The 23294-nt window shown below is 33.1% G+C and overlaps 1 protein-coding gene across 1 annotated transcript in view; it reads right to left on the bottom strand.

Moving 5' to 3' along the window:
• The window catches only part of adgrb3 (adhesion G protein-coupled receptor B3), a 368994-nt gene that overhangs the window by 184123 nt on the left and 161577 nt on the right, over nucleotides 1–23294 (bottom strand). The window contains exons 4-7 of the mRNA XM_056470574.1: nucleotides 20680–20841; nucleotides 16753–16917; nucleotides 9345–9509; nucleotides 156–320 (exon numbers count right to left, since the gene is read on the bottom strand). Coding sequence (XP_056326549.1) covers nucleotides 156–320; nucleotides 9345–9509; nucleotides 16753–16917; nucleotides 20680–20841 — 657 coding nt within the window. The remainder of the gene's footprint in view (nucleotides 1–155; nucleotides 321–9344; nucleotides 9510–16752; nucleotides 16918–20679; nucleotides 20842–23294) is intronic.

The following is a 23294-nucleotide window of genomic DNA, read 5'->3' on the forward strand; positions in this document are numbered from 1 at the left end:
AATTATGGTATATATTCATTATTTCGCGCACGAGTAATGATCCGGATATGGCTTTCTCAATAGTGAAGATAATTATCTGTGCATCCATCTCTCATTCACCCCTCTGCCCATTCTGATATAATTGACTCTTGGGGCTCAATTATTGACAGGATTACCTGGGCAACGCTGCTCGCTGCATCTGCGCACCTCCTCCCCACTGCCCTCGCACGGCTGCCCCGTCACTGCCAGGCCCTGGCACACACGAACCCGCCGCTGCCAACCACCATCACAGGACTTAGAGCAACCACTCCATGCTGCCCAGGCGTTCCACTGACCGTTAGCTGGAAAACAGATATACAGATGTTCAGATCATGTCATGTTTATTTAGATAGCACTTTAAATAATACAGTATATACAGTTGAAGTCAAAATAATTAGCCTTTTCTTTTTAAAATATTTTCCAAATGGTGTTTACCAGAGCAAGGAAATTTTCACAGTATGTCTGATAATATTTGTCTTCTGGAGAAAGTCTTATTTGTTTTATTTTGGCTAGAATAAAAGCAGTTTTTTTTTTTACCATTTTAAGGTAAAAAATATTAGCCCCCTTAAGCAATATTTTGTTTCGATAGTCTACAGAACAAACCATCATTACACAATGATTTGCCTAATTACCCTAACCTGCCTAGTTACCCTAGTTAAGCCTTTACATTGCACTTTAAGCTGAATTGTAGTATCTTGAAAATTATCTAGTAAAATATAATGTATTTTCATCACAACAAAGTAAAAAAAAAAAAGTTCTTAGAAATTAAACAAAATTAAACAGAAATTGGGGATCAAAATATACAGGTGGGCTAATAATTCAGGCGGGCTAATCATTCTGACTTCAACTGTATAACCATGCTAACCACTTAGCCACTGTGCCGCCCTCTTTGGTAAAATGTAACACTTGTTGAAGTGAAACCAAAAGCCAGTGATTTCGTTAGGTTACCAATTAAACGTAATAATGATTATATTAGGCTATGATCTCTGCCTTGAAACATTTGTCAAAATTCAGTTTAGGGATAAACTTAAACATAAACTGTTTAAGTATAAAACAGCGCACTAAAACGTGGCACTCAAAATGTTCCCTCAATTACAATGAAAGAGAGTGAAGCAGGAGAGAAGCTGAAACTGCTACCCCATGCAGAAAATACTTTATAAGAAATTTCACCTTAAAATATATTCAACTATAAAGATTTTTGTAAACAAATCCATGACGTTTCTGAAACTTTATAGTTTTTCCAAAACTTTTCAAGGAAAATGCCATGTCAAAATTCCATGACTTTTCCAGGTTTCCCATTACCCTAAAAACCCTGGGGATTCATATCATGCAGCCCAACAACTATAGAAGTTGTTGGAGCCTATAGAATGCGGTTTTAAGGCATACAGTAAATGCCCCATATCAGTCACACTAGCAGTAAGTGCAATATCACAGGAGTGCTGATTTCTACTGAATGCCAGGAGTCCAAATGTGATCATTTAATAATAATATTAATGTTATATTTTAGACATTTTATTGTCATTTATTTTTTATTTTACTGGTTTCATTTTTTTTGATGGTCCCTTTAACGTATGTTGTTGAATTTAAGTGACATTGCATCTACATGTCAACTAATTCTCAATAGATTATAAGTAGACTGTTAGGGTTTGGGTTGGGGTTTGGGTTAGTGTAAGCTGACATGTACTTGCAAAGTTTCTTATAGTCAGTTAAATGTCTGTTAAAGGAGCAGTATCAACAGATATTAAGCAGACAGTCTAATAATCAATTGAGAAGTAATTGGCATGTAGTTGTGCAATAGGACCATCAAAATAAAGTGTTACCATTTTATCTAATTAAAAAAAAATATATCTATATACAGTACAGTAGGCATAGACGGACCAAATTTAAAACCACATGAGGGAGAATAAACGATAAGGCAGTTTTCTATGTTTTTAATAAACGTTGATGTGGCGAAATTATTTTAAAAAAATTACGGCATAAAACTGCGCTACAGAGACAACAGCGTCATATGCAGCTCAATTCAGTGAAGTCTGTCTGATAGAATAACTGAAAGCTAAGTGTCATAAACTCCAACTATGCAAGCCGAAGGTGGCAGTGGCAAGCAGCTCATCAGGTGACAAAAATGGAGTGAAAATAAATAAATAAATAACAACCTTGAGGGAAAGCGGGCTCAGTCAGAGGCCCAGTTTTCCTCCGGCCAAATGAACAAACAAGATTTATGATTTATGATTTCGGCCTGCATCACGAGCCAAGAAGATATCATCTTATTCTGCTCATCATCTCTCACAGTCCACCTCTCGAGCTCGATAATGACATTGAAGCTTCATGTGAATGAACACCCTTGAAAGTTTTTCCAACCGTATTCCATGAAAGCTGAAGAATTACAGCGCAGAACATTATAAAACTCATGCGTTTGCATTAAAAAAGTTTGCTGCATTAAAAAGCATCCCGTTCCATGTCATGTTGAAATGCTCCGGAGACCAGGGATGCAGTTAAAACCCACCGTTTGGCAGAATTCGCTCCTGGTTTAATTAATAAAATCATTAGCGGCACACTCGCAATGAGCAGATATTTGTCTGTGTTTTACGAGCGCTCGGTTGCCCTACAACTCGGATAATAATTTCCCTCGCTTTGCCAGTCCTGAAACACATTTTATGGTAAAGTTTTAAAAGGGCTTCGGGATGTTTTATGAGCATCTAATGAATGGAGTAAAATATTGGTTCTTGGCATTGGAAAAGGGAAAAGTGAGAAAAAAAAAGACAGATGTTGCTCCCAGCCGTGCTATAAATCATATGTGAGCGAGGGCATGTTCACCTGTAGACCAGCATTCACCTGTGCTGAATGTACCTTGTGCTCAAGGACACATTTACATTAACATTTAGACTATGTGGAGGCTCGCTGGAATGTTACTCTGAAATCAATAAATATGGTCAAACCTGTATAAAAGCAGCGGGAGGAACAGCATTTGACCTCTACGCAGCTTCATATAAAAGCCTTTAATCAAGGCGCTTCAATAAACGTGTCAAACAGTCGAGTTACAATATGCCAACTTGTACAAGCATTCAAGGAAATAAATATTCTAGCAGTCAAAGGCAAAATATTCATCATCATTACTATTAATGTAAGGGCTTCCATTTAGATGACCTTCAGCTTTACAGTAAGAACAGTGATTACAATATGAATGTCCATTTCCATCGTAATAATAAACATTGTGAATAGTTTCATTTGTTACTGTTTTGTCACTATGCAATATTGTGGTTAAATAAATACATAAGTTATACAACTAGAAATTTTAAGAGATAGTTCACCCCAAAAAATTTGTTCTGTTTACTCACACTCAAGTGGTTCCAAACCTGTTTCTTTAGTAAATTCTTTAACATTTTGTGTTATAGAAATAAATTTAAAAAGTGTCGAATAATGAGTATATGATGGCAAAATTAACATTTTTGAGTTAATTATCCCTTTAAATATCACAGTGCAATGCCAAAATCACTACATTTTGAATGCTGAATATGATTCTATTTAAATATGTAAATAATTATAAAGGCAGAATTTGTGTCTCAAAAATTAAATAAATTTTTTTTTAAAAATTAAAAAAATTTTTTAAAAAATTGTGTCTCAATTAAAAACGGTTCAGTTACTTTTATAAACATTCAAGTTAAAAATATTAGAAGAAAAGTACATATTAAATGTAGAATTTCAGCAGTATTTTTTTATGTACATCGAATGGTTTTAGTAATTTATTAAGTGTTCTGAGATAATTTGCTTTTGATTTAATTCATAAAATAATAATATTCTTCTGATATTTGTCTTTATGAGCACTTTGTTTTTATATTATATTTTTGTTTTCATTTTTATATCAGATATATAGTAAATAAATTTACATTTAAATGTAAACTAAATATGATAATTTTTTTAATTAAGATTTAAGATTTTTTCCCTCAACATTTCAATTGTACCATATGATCATAGTTAACAAAAACTTTCTAAACATTAGAAAACAAAAAAACAAAAAACAATATTTCAACTTATAACTTATTTCAGCTTGTTGACAAGGAAATCTTATTTTAGCTTAGTTTGTTTTTTGCATATTGATGTACTGAAATGATATTTAATAAAATTGGAACTTAGGCAGAATTTGCTCCTGATTTAATTAATAAAATCATAACCATGAAACTTGCTGAACTTACATTTTTGTCATCATGTGCAATTTGATTTTATTAGATTTTTGTTTTCATATTTGTATCATATATCTTCACATATATCCTTTATTAATCCGGGGTTGCCACAGCGGAATAAACCGGCAAGTTATCCAGCACATGTTTTACACAGCGGATACCCTTCCAGCTGCAACCCATCTCTGGGAAACATCCATACACACTTACTCACACTAATACACTACGGACAATTTAGCCTTCCCAATTCACCTGTACCGCATGCCTTTGGACTGTGGGGGAAACCGGAGCCCCCAGAGTAAACTCAGGTAGAACGTGCAAACTTCACACAAAAAAACGTTAACTGACCCGGCCAAGACTCAAACTAGCGACCTTCTTGCTATGAGGCTACTATCTCATGCGCCACTGCATCTCCCTTTATATATATATATATATATATATATATATATATATATATATATATATATATATATATATATATATATATATATATATATATATATATATATATGTATGTATATATATATATGTATACCACGTCAACCATTTTATTTAATTTTTTTCAATTTGAGACCCCTCCCACAATTTCTCAAAATTCTAATTGCACCATGATTTTATTAAATAGTAGTTAACAAAGAAATAAAAGCATGTTTATTACAAATAATTTAACTGAAAAAATAAAACATAAAACATTTAACTTATTTCAGCTTGTTGACAAGGAAATCATATTTTTAGTGCTGGGCAAAAAAATCATTGTAATTAATCACATCAAAAAGAAATGTTTTGACATATAATATATGTATATGTATTATGTAAATATATACACACACATGCATATTTTTGAGAAAATCCTTATTTATATTAAGATATAAATATATGTATATATGATACAAATGAAATATAAATGTAAATATCTATGTAACCGTTTAGTGGCTAATTCGTAAGAATTTGTACAAGTTCAGTCATATGAAAATGTACGATTTTAAAAAGAAGGCATGACACCCAACCCTGTCCCTAAACCCAACCGTCATTAGGGGAAAAGCAAATCTTACTAAATTGTATGAATGAAATTGTACAAATTCATATGAATTAGCCACTAAATTCACAAAGTTATGTTTACACTAACACACGTAACGTCCAAACAAACTTTTATTTTTGGATACGATTGATCGATATTAATCTTTTTCCCAATTTTATTTTAATGTGTATATTTTTTATCTTGATGTACTAAAAGGATTCAAACTAAAATACAAATTTGTTCAAACACATCAAAAACAGCACCACACCGCAGTTTAACAAACAACATGTACAGTTCACAATGATGCCATCGTCATCCTGTCAGATGTACATTTTAAATGCAGAACACAAAAAACAAACAAACGCAAAAGTAACATATAGATATTTCAGACTCTAAAAATAATAAATATTAATGTAGCATACATTTTTCATGTGCTGCGGTTGAGCACATGATAAACAAATCATCTTCCATTTTATCTTTGATGCTACAACGCAGCATGTCCCCCCCCACCCCCCACCCCCCGTAAGCAGCTTCAAACCCACCCAGACTCTGTTATCATGAAGCGTCTTACAGCTTACAAGCGTCATGCTGAGGAGCCCCTGTGTGTTTAAAAGGAGGACCTGGCAGGCGCACCGAGTATACACTCTTATACGAGACCCTCCATCATGGTTTATAAACACAGACTGACATGCAGAACTCACACACACCTGACTAACCGAGCTCTCGACTGCTCACATGATGTCATCGTTAGCCTGGGGTTAAAATCAATGCGTCTTAAATGCTCCATGAAATCCATCAAAGTTTTAGAGACTTTTCTCTGTATTAAAGCTCGAATGTATTAAGGCGCAAGGTGTTTTTTTACATGCAGTTTTTATTTCTCTTTGCTATTTAGGCTTATTAGAATCTAATTAGAATAAAAACCTAAGTATCATCGTTTGATATGATGTACTTTTAGAGAAAAATTATGTCCATATACAGTATGTGGACTCGTGGTCCGAATTTACATAAAACACTTTTTCCTGATTTTTTTTAATGCATATTTAACAAAGACATTTTTTTAACTTAGAGTAAAAACAATTTTTTTCTCTTTTTGTACAGTTAATAATAGGGTTTGGGACATTTCATATGCTGCAAAACAGTTACAGGATGACACTGTATGTCTGTCACAAAATATAAAACATTCAAAGTATTTTAAATAGCCACTTAAAAGCTAAAATGTGCTGTCCATGTATGTGGACACTTAAGCGCCTTGAAGGTTATATAATATTAGATAATGCTATATATATATATATATATATATATATATATATATATATATATATATATATATATATATATATATATATATAGCAGTATCTAATATTATATAACCTCCAAGGGTTATTTATAATATATAATATTAATATATATATATAATATTATATCATATCATGTCATATTATAGGGTGACGCAGTGGCGCAGTAGGTTCGCCTCACAGCAAGAAGGTCGATGGTTTGAGCCTCGGCTGGGTCAGTTGGCTCTTCTGTGTGGAGTTTGCATGTTCTCCCCGTGTTCGCGTGGGTTTCCTCCAGGTGCTCCGGTTTCCCCCACATGTCCAAAGACATGTAGTACAGGTGAATTGGGTAGGCTAAATTGTCTGTAGTGTATGAGTGTGTATGGATGTTTTCCAGAGACGGGTTGCAGCTGGAAGGGCATCCACTGCGTAAAACATATGCTGGATAAGTTAGCGGTTCAATCCGCTGTGGCGACCCCAGATTAATAAAGGGACTAAGCCGAAAAGAAAATGAATGAATGAATGAATAAAATATATTATATTATATTATATTATATTATATTATATTATATTATATTATATTATATTATATTATATTATATTATATTATATTGTATTATTATATTATATTACACCATGCTATTACATTATATTATATTATTATATTGTATTGTATTGTATTGTATTATTATAATATTATATTGCATTGTATTATTTTATTATATTATATTATATTGTATTATATTGTATTATATTGTTATATTATATTATATTATATTATATTATATTATATTATATTATATTATATTATATTGTATTATATTATATTATATTATATTATATTGTATTATATTGTTATATTATATTATATTATATTATATTATATTATATTATATTATATTGTATTATATTATATTATATTATATTATATTGTATTATATTGTTATATTATATTATATTATATTATATTATATTATATTATATTATATTATATTATATTATATTATATTATATTATATTATATTATATTATATGAAAATCTGGAATCTGAGGAGTTAAAAATATATATAAATATTAAGAAATCGACATTAAATATGTCCAAATTAAGTTTTTAGCAATGCATATTATTAACCCTTTGGGTTCTGAGGTGATTTTGGGGCCTCTAAAATGTTTTGACATGCCCTGACATTTGTGCTTATTTCAGCAACTTAAAGAGTGGAGACATCAATTTGTATACAAGAACCTGGAAGCGATTTAGTATTTTAGCAGTTCCGGTTCCCTCGTCCCAAAGTTAATGGGTTTTTTTTTTCAATGGGATTCCAGTTAAATTGCTTATATAAAGTTTGTGGCAACACAAACTCAAGATATTTTTACACTTTTTTCTACGACATAAAACACTACGACATCAGTTACATCACACTCTTGATTTTTTAAATCGGTTACGCTTCTTTAAAAACACAGTTGCTATTAAGTTGCTAAATGGGACTACAGACCGTGTTGGAAACATTATCCGGCATTGAGGTCAACTGGTCTGGAACGCAGAGCTTGCTTGCATTGGGCATTTGGATTTGTCTGTTATTTAAGTATTTTCATGAATAGTATTTATAGCTTGTAGTATTTTTCTAATTGGGGACTCATATTGTGTGTAGATAATGCCTTCAGTTGTAAAGACTGTCAAGACATTAATTTGTTGGTTGTTTATTTTAATTAAATGATATTATGCAGATACAGCTTACCAGTGCAGCCTGTCTCTTTCCTGCTCTCAGTAATTCAAACGTGTGAATAAATGTGTAAAAAAGTACATAAATATTAACATTGTAACACGATCAATAGATTTTTCAACGTTTTGTTCTTCATCTGAACACATTTAACTCTATGTCATAACTGCAATATTTACACTCCTGCTTAAAATGTATAGCATATGTGACTGTATGGGCTGCTTTTTGCTGTACTTCATGACAAAAGAAAAATACTGAATGTTGTTCTGTGTCCGTGACGGAACTTGCAGGCATATAGACCTGTCCCTCACGCCTCATTTTTGTAGTCTGCAACTGAGGTAAGTGGGCTGTGTGTATGCGAGCGATACACTTATTTAAATATGTCTTATGATAATGCTATGTAGGCACATTTATGCGACCGTAAAGCTAAACAAAATGTATTTCCCATGTAAAAAACTATACAACAGACAAGATTAATTAAATATTACGTTTAACAACTATAGTGAGACGCGAGTCAATGGTACATCCTTGATAAACTGTCTGACGTGCACTGCTCTCTGGGGTTCTGTGCTCAAAGCACCCGCTGACTGCTGGAGCTCAGGCGCGTGTATACGCTGCATGAATGTATGTGTATGGTCACGTGATGTGCATTTTCAGCGGTATAGTGTGGAAGGAGGGCTTTTCAGAAAAGCTAGATGAAACGCCATTGTGGGCGTAGATTATTCTCGTTCTAAAATCCAATTTTAAAACTAAGACATATTAGTATAGTGTGTATTTTTTGCGAGGGGGTTGCTGCTGCAACGGGGGCCGAGGATCGTGATGCCGGCTCAGCATCGTGATCGTCTATCGACCCAACCCTATTTCAAACCATGTCTTTCAAATATGGAAATTTATTTTACCACAGTATTTTCATTAGAGTTTCTGCACTTCCAATGGCACTTGCATTTAAACGGCCTTAAGTCTATTTAACTGATTATATTGGAATTAAAATACATTATCAATGCTGTCAATTGAAAATAGTCACATCAACCTTTCACCAGAAGTTTATTGATGGCTGAAAAACACTTGCTGTGCATACAGTATAGCCTATTATACACCAAGACTGCTATTTGAGCTGCTAAGAAGGAAGCGTGCACCTTACCTGTGCACTCTGGGTTTGAACACTCTCTGCTCTCGGCCCAGTGTCCTCTGCACTCTGATCCTCCATGAGCAGCCGCTGAGCACTGCCTCTTCCTCTGCTGTGTCCCGTTGGCACAGGTCACTGAACAATCGCTCCACGCGCTCCACTCCTGCCACTGCCCGTCCACTGTGAGCACCCATGCAGAACACGAAAAACACCAGCCCAAATGGAGGAGAGAAAACAGAGCAGAGAAAACAGAAAGTTTGCACAAACTGGGGTTGGGAAGTGCAGCATCTTCTGAATAAATTGGCTACCATATTTATGAAATAATAAAAATGGGGAACTGTGCCATTTCTGTAGCACAAGTGGCACAAACGGGAATTGCAATTTGTTTATTTGGTTAGAGAAATTTGATATATGGAAATGCATATCTGACATATATAACAAATATGTCATATTTAAAACATATATTTCAAAATATTGCAAAAATTGTCATTTACATATTTTTTCTACCATTGGAATCATATATATTTATATATTCATCTTTGTTCATATACGGCTATATATGAACACATATTTAAAATTATAGCTCAAATATTTGAACATATATGTGTCCATATTTGTAATTCCAATGGTTGGAGGGGCATCTGCAGCATAAAACATATGCCGTAATAGCTGGTGGTTCATTCCGCTGTGGGGACCCCTAATAAATAAGGAACTAAGCCGAAGGGAAGTGAATGAATGAATGTGTTCATAAGGGTTCTAACATGGCGACGAGCTAGACAGATGTACGAGTCAACCCTCCTACCACAGAATGTGTTTATATATGGTCATATTTGAACACATTTTAAATTATAGCTCAGATATTTAAACATATATGTACATATTTGTAATTCCAATGGTTGAAAAATAAATATGTTGTATGTAAACATACATGTTTATAATCATTTTTAATATATGTTGCATATATGCCATTTATTTTATATATGGAAGCCCAAATGTGAAACATATTTCAAAATATTCAAAAATTTTCATTTAAACAGATCTTTAGGTTTTTTGAACAATGGAATCATATATATGTTGATATGTTTTTATATATGGCCATATATGAACACACATATAAAATTATAGCAAAAATATTTGAGCATATATATATATATATATATATATATATATATATATATATATATATATATATATATATATATATATATATATATATATATATATATATATATATATATATACAGTTGAAGTCAGAATTATCAGCCCCCTTTGAATGTTTTTTTTTTCTTTTTTAAATATTTCCCAAATGATGTTTAACAGATCAAGGAAATTTTCACAGTATGTCTGATAATATTTTTTATTCTGGAGAAAATCTTATTTGGTTTTATTTCAGCTAGAATAAAAGTAGTTTTAATTTTTTAAAAAGATTTTAAGGTTAAAATTATTAGCCCCTTTAAGCTATATTTTTTTCAATAGTCTACAAAACAAACCATTGTTATACAATAACTTTATACAAATAACGTTATAGAAAGGGTCTAATTACCCTAACCGGCCTGGTTAACTTAATTAACCTAGTTAAGCCTTTACATGTCACTTTAAGCTGTATAGAAGTGTCTTGAAAAATATCTAGTAAATATTATTTACTGTCATCATGGCAAAGATAAAATAAATCAGTTATTAGAAATGAGTTATTAAAACTATTATGTTTAGAAATGTGTTGAAGAAATCTTCTCTCTGTTAAACAGAAATTGGGGGCTAATAATTCTGACTTCAACAGTACGCATTTGTAATTTCGTTGGTTAAAAATAAATATACTGTACTGTATATAAACAGACATTTTTGTAATATTTTTAAGTATATGTTGCAAATATGGCATATATTTTATTTATGGAAACCCAAATATAAAATTATAGCTCAAGTATTTAAACATATATGTACATATTATGTACATATTTGTAATTCCAATGGTTACAAATAAATATATACTGTATGTAAACAGACATTTTTGTAATATTTTTAAATATATGTGGCATATTTGGCATATATTTTATACATGGAAGCCCAAATATGAACTTGTATGTCATGTTTAATTTGCATATATTGGTAAATATCGGATTTAATATGGGATACTAATATAACAGCTGTTTAAACAGTCTCTTGCAACTCCAAGGTAATGGATTTCCAGGAAATGCATGAACTGATACAATGCCATAAGAATTAATGTAAACGTTAGAAAAATATATAGTGCTGCTTTTCTTGTTGAGAAAAAAAAAAGGTTTGGTGAAACAATGTTTTCAAAGAAAATGCTAGTAAGCTTCACGAATAATGACATTAATATAACATTTAAAAGTAGAAAGATTGAAATAGTAATTTAATGCAAGACATACTAAAATGGCTGTATTTCACTGTTGCATTTAATTTCAATGACCAACAATGATGCCATTGATTGGCAAGTTTGCTGGATGTGGAGAGAGTAAAAGAAAAAATTAGGTGAAATTACACTTTTATGCAACAGTATGCTACTTGTGATTTTTGACAATCAAATGGGCTCATAGCGCAACCTCATAGCAACAGCATGTTAAAAAATGTCTTAGAAATCACGCAGCAATGTCCTGCAATTGCACAGGAAAGAACCGTTCATATTTTTACCATAAAATGCAATAATCTACTCATATTTGGAATTCTTTTTGGAATAGAATCCTCACCTTACAAGGTTAACATTCTCATATTCTGAATGTTTGCTTTTATTTAATTTCAGCTAGTATTGAAATATTCACAATTTTCACAACACAAGAACAGGACTTCATTTAGAATGCAATCAGGATCAGGACAAAAATGATATATGAAACAGAGAGAGAGAGAGAGAGAGAGAGAGAGAGAGCAAGAAAAAGAGAGAAAAAAAATACCATACATTTGGAATTAGGGCTACTGTCAGCCTGAATAACCCCATTAGCCCCGGGGAAAGAGGTAATAATACTGCCTGAGTGCCTTAGATAGCTCACTAACTAGCCAACATGACCCAGTAAAAGCTACTTTTGTACTGAATATTCTAGACTTCCGATGCATTCGATTGTCATCCAGAAGCAAGTTTTACTCTTTGTTTTCCTCACAGGTCAACTTAAAAAAAAAGCCTTGGACCAAAATATGCACAGCAGAATTTGGCAACAGTGAAAGCTGATGCTACGAAACACAAAACAGAGGTGCAAAGAGAGGCTAATTGCTTATTTTTGCTGAATGGGATGAGGCTTTTTAAAGCGAGATGAGACCAACAAAGCTAATCTGTTACAGTTACTTACCTAGCAGTGTATAAAAACTCACTGTATTTGAAGTGGCTATCATTCACTAGCAATTGTGTGTTTTTTTATTTCTTTCTTTAACTTGCTCAATGCAAGGTTGAACCTGAAAAAACGTGTTTCTCTCAACCTTGCAGGTTTTATTTTCACGTGGCTGCTTGCAACATGCCAAGAAGCCTTGCGAGCGCATCCATTTCTTCTCTGTCCTACGTAATAAACTATGCCGTAATTGATCCTGTAATGTTCCAGAGCTGGCAGCTGCTGCTTGCTCCCCAGAGTCACCTCCATGTGAGATGAGCTTTGATTCTTTATAGACGGGATCAAACATTGAGGGGCTTCCATGTCAGGCCTAATTCCACCAAATCATTCTCGGAGGACGGTGGCTCACAACCGCATCCAAATTAGTGGAGTGGTCTTCAATTTACAACAAAATTGATTACGGTTAGAGAACGGCTAGAAAAGCAAAAAGGCTCGAGGGACATCGGAAGGCATTGGGTCAGGAAAAGAGAGAGGGAGAGAGAATGACTCAGTAGAAAAGAGAAGAGAGGTGAGATTGGGCAAGACAAGATGAGAAAGGACCAAATAAGGAGATGAGATAAGAATAGAGGAGAAGATATAAAAGGAGAAAAGGAGGAGAAAATAAGAGACAATAAAAGACAAGACAAAAGGGAGAGATAAAAGAAGAAAACAAGACAAGAGGGTGATGGGAAGAGACAGGACAAAATGAAATGAGATGGGGGAGAAAAGTAGCCATCATGGAAAAAGCAAAGCATTGAGAAAAGTAGAAGAGAGAAACAATATGAGGAAAGGGGAAATGGGATGAGAATAAAAGAGAAAGAAGTCTAGAAATGCTAATAAAAAAGTAAGAAAAACAGCAATGGAGATAAGCAAAAAAGGAGACAAGATGAAATAAAAAGAGATTAGACAAAATGAGATGAGATGAGAAAAAAGGAGATGTGAGAAAATAAGAAAACAGAAGAGAAGAGACAAGACGTGAAAAGATGATATACGATGAGACAAGACTAGATAAAGACAAATAAGAAAGAATGAGACAAGAAAATAAAAAAGAGAATGAAATAAAATGAAATGAAAATAAATGAAATAAAAAGAGATGAGACTGAATGAAATGAGATGAGAAGAGATGAGAAAAAATGAGAAGTGAGAAAAGAAGAAAACAGAGGAGAAGAGACGAGACGTGACAAGATGACGTACGATGAGACAAGAAAACATGAGACAAGGTGAGACCAAATGAGATGATTAGATAACAATGGAAGAAAAGAAAAAGGAGAGTAGAAGAGAAAGACAAATTAAAAGAAGGGGAGATGTGATGAGAATAAAAGAAAAGAAAAGGTAAAACCACAAGAAAAGGAGATGGAAAGCATGAAAAAAGCAATGAAGATAAGAAAAGAGGAGACAGGATGAGACCAAATGAGATGATTAGATAACAATAGAAGAAAAGGAGAGACAAGATGAGAAAAGTAGACAATAGATGAGATGAAATGAGACGATTTGAGAAGAGAGGACATAATATCAGATGAGAATAGAAGAGATGAGGTGAGACAAGATTAGATGAGATTGTGGTAGAACTGACAAAGGTCAAAGAGAGAAAACAGAGGAGAAAAGTACAGAACAGAAGCATGAAAAAGCAATGAAAAGAAGAAACAAATGGACGAAATGAGACAAAATGAGATGATTAGATAAAAATAAAAGAAAAGGAGAGACAACATGAGAAATGTAGACAGTATGGAAAAAAGCACAGCAAAGAGGAGAGTAGAAGAGAAAGAGAAAAATAAGAGAAAGGGAGATGTGATGAGAATTGAAGAGACAGAAGAACAGGTAAGACAACACTAGAAAAGGAGACAGAAAGCATGAAAAAGGCAATGAAGAGAAAAGGAAATGAGACAAGATGACATGAGAAGAGACAATATTAGATGAGGTTAGAAAAGAAAAGAGGAGACAAAATGAGACAAAGATGAGACCAAATTAGATGATTTATTGAGAATAACAGAAAAGACACGAGGAGAAAAGTAGACAATAGATGAGATGAAATTAGATGATTTGAGAAGAGAGGACATAATATCAGATGAGAATAGAAGAGATGAGGTGAGACAAGATTAGATGAGATTGTGGTAGAACTGACAAAGGTCAAAGAGAGAAAACAGAGGAGAAAAGTACAGAACAGAAGCATAAAAAAGCAATGAAAAGAAGAAACAAATGAGACGAAATGAGATGATTAGATAACAATAAAAGAAAAGGAGAGACAAAATGAGAAATGTAGACAACATGGAAAAAAGCACAACAAAGAGGAGAGTAGAAGAGAGAGAGAAAATAAGAGAAAGGGAGATGTGATGAGAATAAAAGAGACAGAAGGAAAGGTAAACCCACTAGAAACGGAGACAAAATTAGGAAAAATCAGTGAAGAGAAGAAGAAATGAGACAAGATGACACGAGAAAAGACAATATTAGATGAGGTCAGAAAGAAAAGAGGAGATAATATGAGACAAAGATGAGACCAAATTAGATAATTAGAGGAGAATAACAAAAGATAAGAGGAGAAAAGTAGACATCAGAGAAGAGAAGCACAGAATAGATGAGATGAAATGAGACATCTTGAGAAGAGAGGACACAATGTAAGATGAGAATAGAAGAGATAAAGTGAGACAAGATTGAATGAGATTGTGATAGAACTGACAAAAGTCAAAGACAGAAAACAGAGGAGAAAAGTAGAAAAGAAGAGACAAAGCATGAAAAAACAATGAAAAGAAGAAACAAATGAGACAATATGAGATATGATGAGATAAGACGAAATTAAATGATGATTCAAGAAGAAAGGGAGATAAGATAAGAAGAAAAAGAGAAGAGACAAGATGTGAAAAGATCACATAAGATGAGACAAGATTTGATGAGACAAATGACATGTATAGATGAGAATAAAAGACAAGACAAGAGGAGAGAAGATTAGATGAGAATAGAGAAGATGAAATGAGACAAGATTAGATGAGATAGAAATAGAACAGACAGAAGTCAAAAAGAGAACAGAGGAGAAAAGTACAGAAAAGAAGAGACAAATGAGACATGTTTTGGCGGGAAGAGTAAAGACAAACATCAAAAAACAATGAAGAGATAAAAATGAGACAATATTAGTCAAGATGAGAAGAGATTAAACGATGATTCGAGAAGAAAATGAGATAAGAAAAGAAGCAAAAGAGAAGAAGAGAATAGAAGAGAAGAGAAGAGACAAGATTTCACGAGATGGACAAGATTTGAAGAGACAAGATGAGATGATTAGATGAAAATAAATGAGAAGACAAGAAGAGAAAAGCACAGAAGAGATGAGACAAGACAATATCAGAAGAGAGGAGACAAGATAAGATGAGAACAAAAGAGACAAGATTAGATGAGTACAAAAGAGACAAGATGAGACAAGAGTAGATTAAATGATGATTTAAGAAGAAAAGGAAATAAGAAAAGAAGCAGAAGAAAATAGACGTCACAATATCACATTAGATGAGACAAGATGATAATAAAAGAGAAGACAAGAGGATAAAAGCAGACAATAGATACAAAAACACAAAAGAGACGAGAGAAGACAATATGAGAAGAGAGGACACAAGATTAGATGAGAATAAGAGAGACAAGATGAGACACAATTAGATAAGATTGGAATAGAACTGACAAAAGTCAAAGAGAGACAACAGGAGAAAATATTTACTGATGATTTAATGATGCTTTTCTCCTCTGTTGTCTACTTTTCTCCTCTTGTCGTCTCTTTTATTCTCTTCTAATCATCTCATTTTGTCTCACTTTTTTTTGTCCTTCCTCATCTAATCTTGTCTTTTCTCATGTGATCTTGTCACGTCTTGTCTCTCCTCTTCACTTCTGTTCCTTTTCTTATTGCCTTTTCTTCTTAAATCATCATTTAGTTTCTTCTTTTCCTCTGCTTCATTGTTTTTTTCTTCTTTTTTTATTCCAGAAGAGACAACATGAGAAGATTTGGTGAGAAGAGATGAGACAAAGATCATTCAAGCTTATAGAGACAAGGAGGAGAAAAGGAGACAACAGAGTAGAAGAGCATCGATGAGATGATGTGAGAACAGGCCGGTGAATAAGCGAGTCTAAAGCAGACAGACCTGGACAGAGGGCAATGTTGCAGAGTTTGCTTTGGGTCTCGGGTCCATCACAAGCTCTCCCTCCATGCTGTGGCGGAGTGCAGATCCGAGTGCGGGTGCGATGACCCCGACCACAGGTGAAAGAGCACAGGCTCCAAGGAGACCACTCTTCCCACGAACCGTGCACTGCCAACAGAGGACAAGAGTTAAGACACATCCACACCGCTGACGACACACACATACACAAACACCCACACACAGCCTCATTCAAATGCAGCAGTGAAACACCTCCAGCACCGACTCTATGGCTGCTCAGCGAGCCTGTTTATCAACAGCTGCTACACAGCCGCAATGAATCAAAACAACTGCATCATTTCCCCTTTTCTTTACAATTTACCTTTCCCAGTCCCACACCACTCCACCCCCATCCTGAGCGCCGCGGCTGATGACATTCTTTTGTCTTTTGCGTGATGAAAGACACGCCGGGAGGTCTGCCGCAGCCATGCCCAATTCGTCTCGCTTCTCTTAGCATACTTAGAAAGTCCCAGGTGTGTGTTCTGCGCGCGCACTTACTGGGGCTTAATCCAGTCATCAGTGTCAAGACTGCTGGGCACCGCATCCCCTCCAAACGTCAAATCCCCCTCTCTAATGCTCTTACTGTATAATGAAAACTCCAATCCCACTCAAAGAGCATTAATTAAAAACAAACTCTCGTTGAAGCACTCATGGAAAGCTGGCCTTCGTAAAAAAAAAAAAAAAAAAAAACAGCTCAATGACTTCACCATTAACAGGAAGCTTTTTATTTGCTGTTGGACGCCCATCTAGAAGAGATGAAAAGTGATGGTGCCAAATGGCGTCTTTGTTGTTCTTTTGTCTTGTATTTAAAGACATAAAGATGGAGTCGACAAGTGGCATTTAATTGAAGGGTTGAAGGAAAAAATAGGTTGTAAAATAACACAAATATTAAAGTGTGAATAATCATCTATACAGTGTAACAAATTTATTTGAGGCTAGTTTTTACAACCATTCAAATGCTTTCACTTTAAAAAAAAAAATAAATAAATAAATAAATAAATAAATAAATAAATAAATAAATAAATAAATAAATAAATAAATAAATAAATATAAAGTACCGGTCAAAAGTTTGGGGTCAGTATGATTTTTAAATGTTTTAAAATGAGCTTCTCCTGCTCACCAAGGCTGCATTTATTTAATCAAAAATACAGTACATATAGTACAATTGTAAAATATTATTGCACTATAAATTAAGCTTATATTTATTAATTATATATATATATGTATATATATATATATATATATATATACATATATATACATATATATATATATATATATATATATATATATATATATATATATATATATATACATATACATATACATATATATATATATATATATATATATATATATATATATATATATATATATACACACATATATATATATATATATATATATATATATATATATATATATATATATATATATATATATATATATACACACATATATATATATATATATATATATATATATATATATATATATATATATATATACACACACATATATATACACATACATACACACACGCACACACACACACACAGTTGAAGTCAGAATTACTTGGCCCCTGAATAATTAGCCTCCCTGTTAATTTTTTTTCCCTATTTACTGTTTAACAGAGAGAGGATTTTTTTTTAAATCTATGTTATTCTAGCCGAAATAAAATAAATAAGACTTTCTCCATAAGAAAATATATTATCGGAAATACTGTGAACATTTAAGTGCTCTGTTACACATCATTTGGGAAATATTGGTAAAAGGAAAAAAAGTTAAAAGGGGGGCTAATAATTCTGACTTCAACTGTATATTTTCATCAGCCTAATCTATCTATCTATCTATCTATCTATCTATCTATATATATATATATATATATATATATATATATATATATATTACTGGCAATAAATGTTACTTAAGCACCAGTAGAAAACAATAATAGAAAACTGTTTTACTGTATTTTTATGAATAAATAAATAAACCCTTTGTGGTAATGTAAGACTTTCATAGATCAATGAAAACCAAAAATAAAACTAATGCAATTTTTCTATTCAGCTGCATATATTAATCTATTTTAATTTTATACTGCAAAATGTTTTACTTTATATGCTGTATTGCAAATAATTGTATTTAAAAGCCAGTTCCTGGAGGGCCGCAGCTCTGCATACAGAGCAGCAGAGCTGCGGCCCTCCAGTAACTGGCTTTTTAACACATGTGCTGTATTGGGTTGCCACCCAGTAAGGTTATGAAGCAAAAATCAGTTAAGAACCACTGGACTGGAATGAAACGTCACTTGTCTTTAACAATACAACAGTATATCACATATTTCAATCTCTCCTAAAACCAGCACTATCTCATTCATCCTAAAACATGTCCAGAGGGGAACTTGGATTAGCTTGGATGAGTCTTTATTTGAATTTCCTCTCTGACTACACAGTATATGAAACTATAAAGGATGTATAAGCATGAAAGCCTTCTGTTCTAGAACAGAACGCGTACCCTAATGCTTTTATTTTGCAGCATAATACAGTAAAATGATGTAAATAAGGGTTGCCCTCCAAAGAAAAGCAATGCTGTGCTCAATTAGGCTGCTGTCCAAGCTAGCCCTGAGGGAGAATAAATGGTTTTATTTGAACATTTGAGAAACATGGTGGTCTTATTTTCAATCCCTTAAGCTCTGGGCTGGTGGTCCAGCCTTATGTCATTTATACGTGTCTCCTAGCGTTTGCCTGATCCGAGACGCTTTAGCATTTTTGAGAAATTCTGCACTTTTCAGCGAGCACGTGAAACATCTTTAATCTTGGATGCAAAGCAGCTCCATTAATGTTACTTAAATTTATGCTCACCAAAGTTAATTAGCAGCGTTTATAAATCCTTCCCTTGACGCCGAACAAAAAATGTACATTTCACAGCAGTTTTAGTGCTTTGGTTACATTTACGGTATGGTCAAAGATCGCTATTTATCTTACAAACCGAGTTTAAAATGATGATTTCACCATCAATAACTTCCACACACACACTTATAACTAGCATATGCGTCGGTGAGGTAGGTCTATATATTTTTCAAGGTGCAAGGCAAAGCTGCACATTTATAATACGGTGTAAAGCACATCGATTTAGCCATTTAAAAAGTCTTAAAACAGCTGAATTGCCATTTTTAGAGCTAATGATGTAAACAAAACAAGTCTCTTTTCGTGCCCTTTTACTTAAAATAAAAATCCAGTTAGCTTGTGGCATAAGTTCAATGCTGCTGAGGTAACGTGTAAACAGCATTAATTTACCAATACCAAGTCCTAAAAGAGCTGAACTGCATTTTGATGATAGAGGGGGGAAAAACAAGCCTTTTTTACTTGAAATAAAAATCCAGTTAGCCAGTGACAGAAAGTTCAATGGCGTTGAAGTATCGTTGAGCGCAACTCCATTAAGATGGCACCTCAGAAAATGATGAATTAAAGGTCGATACCTCCGGTAATTAAAGATTTTAAAACAAGAGGGTAATTCGGGTCACTCTCCTGGCCTCAGCGGGATAGATTAGCCTTCTTTCTTCTACATTTTTTCTTTAGCACACACCAACAAACACTCTCCTAACACGTTTCGCTTTGTGCTGGAATGATGTCAAAAATCGGCAAGAAGAAGCACATGAAAAGAGCAGGAGAATGAATGAGAAAACAAAACTCAAATGACAGGATGAATGACTAAAATACACAAGTGGAAAAATCAGAGCAGACATAAAGATAAATAATAACAGTACATCTGACATAATAATGTAATATAAAGCAAATGATAGCAAATTACTCTTGTGTTTTTATATTGCCCTGAAAGATGGAGGAAGGACAGTCTAGTGTCTGCAACTAACACTACCTGGGCAGGGGGCAGTGTTATTGCACACCCTGGATTCTCTTAAAGGGCCGCTGCAGTGTGATCCGTAAGGTGAGACACATGTTCTTGTTCGCACCTGCGACCCTTGACCGCATGTAACTGAGCAAGAGCTCCACTGGGACCACTCCTCAGCACCAGGGTCACCTGTAGGAGAAGGGTGACACCAGTTAAAAGCAGTAACATGGTCATGTGACACCCTGAGTGGGTGGAGCCAGTAGGAGCAGGAGGAGCCTCACTAAGTTACACACAGTAAATCTTATAGGCTCCAAGAGAAATTGGAATGAGCTCAAAAGGAGCGTCATTGTTTTTGTGGTTGTTTGATATGATCCTGCATGAAGGATTTTTAGCATTCACTTGTACCGGTCTCCAAGAGATCTAGTTTTCTGCAGAGTTTAGCTTAAGCTTATGTATATTAGGTTAGAAAAATTATAAAGTTTTTAGGTGCCTTCGATTAGTAACTATTAGTCTGTGTTTGAAATCTGAAATCTACAAAGACAACTTAATAGTTGTTTATTTATTTATTTATTTATTTATGCATTTATGCATTTATTTATTTATTTATGCATTTATTTACACATTTATGCATTTATTTACGCGTTTTTTTTATGCATTTATATATTTACGTATTTTCATTTATTTATTTATGCATTTATTTATTTATGCATTTATTTATTTATTTATGCATTTATTTATTTATTTATTTATTTATTTATTTATGCATTTATTTATTTGATTATTCATTCATTATTTATTTATTTATGCATTTATTTATTTATTTATGCATTTATTTATTTATTTATGCATTTATTTATTTGATTATTCATTCCTTATTTATTTATTTATGCATTTGTTTTGGTTCCAAATAAATTTTGTTTACACAAAATTAATCACCTGTCATCATTTTATCCTCATGTTGTTTCAAAATTGTGCAACTTTCTTATATTTGAAGATTTCGTCTGTTTTTTCCATAAAATTATAGTGTTTAAAAACTATGCAGAACATTACTGAGAAAGAATGAAAGAAAGAAAGAAAGAAAGAAAGAAAGAAAGAAAGAAAGAAAGAATTGTCTACTTCAAAATTATGTGTAATATCTTCCATTTATATTAAATTTACCATTAACTTTTTTTATTTACTCCAATTTTTATTTCTTTTTAATGCATCACAAAGCAATCCTGGTTTGGAACAACATAAGGATGACAAATTATCATTTTTGGCGGAACTATTTAATAAAAAAAATGTATAATTCAGTTAAAAGTATAAAAAATGATGTCTGACAAGAGCAATTTAAAGTTTCGTTTATAAATATAATTTATAACTTATGGTATGGTTTAAAGCTTAATAACTCATCCAATTTCAGCCGAGAAATAAGCATTAAATATTCATTAGGTTATCTCTGAGCTCACTTGAATTTGTTCTCGATCATTAGACATGACATTATGGCATGGTTTCATCGAGAAGTACCTAATACTAATTAAATCATGAACTGACTTCGGACACAGCTAAACTCTGCAGGGAAAAAACGAGATTTCCAGGATTTCCAAATAAACAAACCAATAATTAATATCGGCATTAGGGATACTACATTAAACAATCAATCTGCAAATATTTAGATAGATTACATTGACAGACGACAATCAAAATGTTGGGAATAATCAATACATTTATGCACATTCAAAGCAGGATCATATCCATTTTACTGTGTGGCCACAAAACGACTATCAAATGGGAGCTTTAACTATATTAACATCCTAAAATACTAACTTCATATGTATATTTAAAAAATCATGCATGCAACCAACTAGATGAAATCAACTGAAAAGCAAAAGGCAAACAAAACTCATAGATGAGATATATAAAATATGATAAACTATGCAGAACGCATGCAACATGGCTTCTAAAAGTTAGAGAATGATCTTTGATGAGAGTTAGTTTTCTGCTAACCACAGTCGCACAGAAGAACAGACCTCTGGCCTTGGGTCTAGACTGCGCTTCACTCTTTTTTTTGATCTCCTGGATTTATGCTAAAGCTTCTTGTCTCTTTGAAGCGAAATCAATTAGAATTGGAGATTGTCAAGAAGAAAAAAAAAGAAAAAGAAAAAAAAGAGATGGGGTTGCATTTCCCCAAGAATATTCAGCAGATCACAGCAATTTTCAATGGCGTTGGTCACATTTACGATGGAAAATCTTTGTCGAATCCAAACAATCAAAGCTGTTAGATGTTCTGTTTGATTACACGGTCCTGAGCTGAAACGTTATGATTTACCAACTGTAATGTCAATTCAATCATTGGTATTGTTTGCTGGCGTTAGAATACATGATTGCTGAGTAAAGTTTATATAATTGTTGGTTTTAAAGCATAGGCTGCTTTCTGGCAAACACATAGAGATTAGCTTTTTGTGTTTTATTTTTTTGTATCTGTTCACTCTGGATCGGCTGTAATTCCCAATGAGCAATTGCATGGTCAGACCATACTCTAATAAGACATTTGATTTCCAGAGAATTTTGTTTTGACACTGCCAAACATTTAATAAGCAAGAAAATTGCCTCCCTAAAAGCACATGTTATCAATGTCCACAATATAACAATCCAATTGCCAT

Source organism: Danio aesculapii, chromosome 13 (assembly GCF_903798145.1).
Source record: "Danio aesculapii chromosome 13, fDanAes4.1, whole genome shotgun sequence".
NCBI classification, from domain to species: Eukaryota; Metazoa; Chordata; class Actinopteri; order Cypriniformes; family Danionidae; genus Danio; species Danio aesculapii.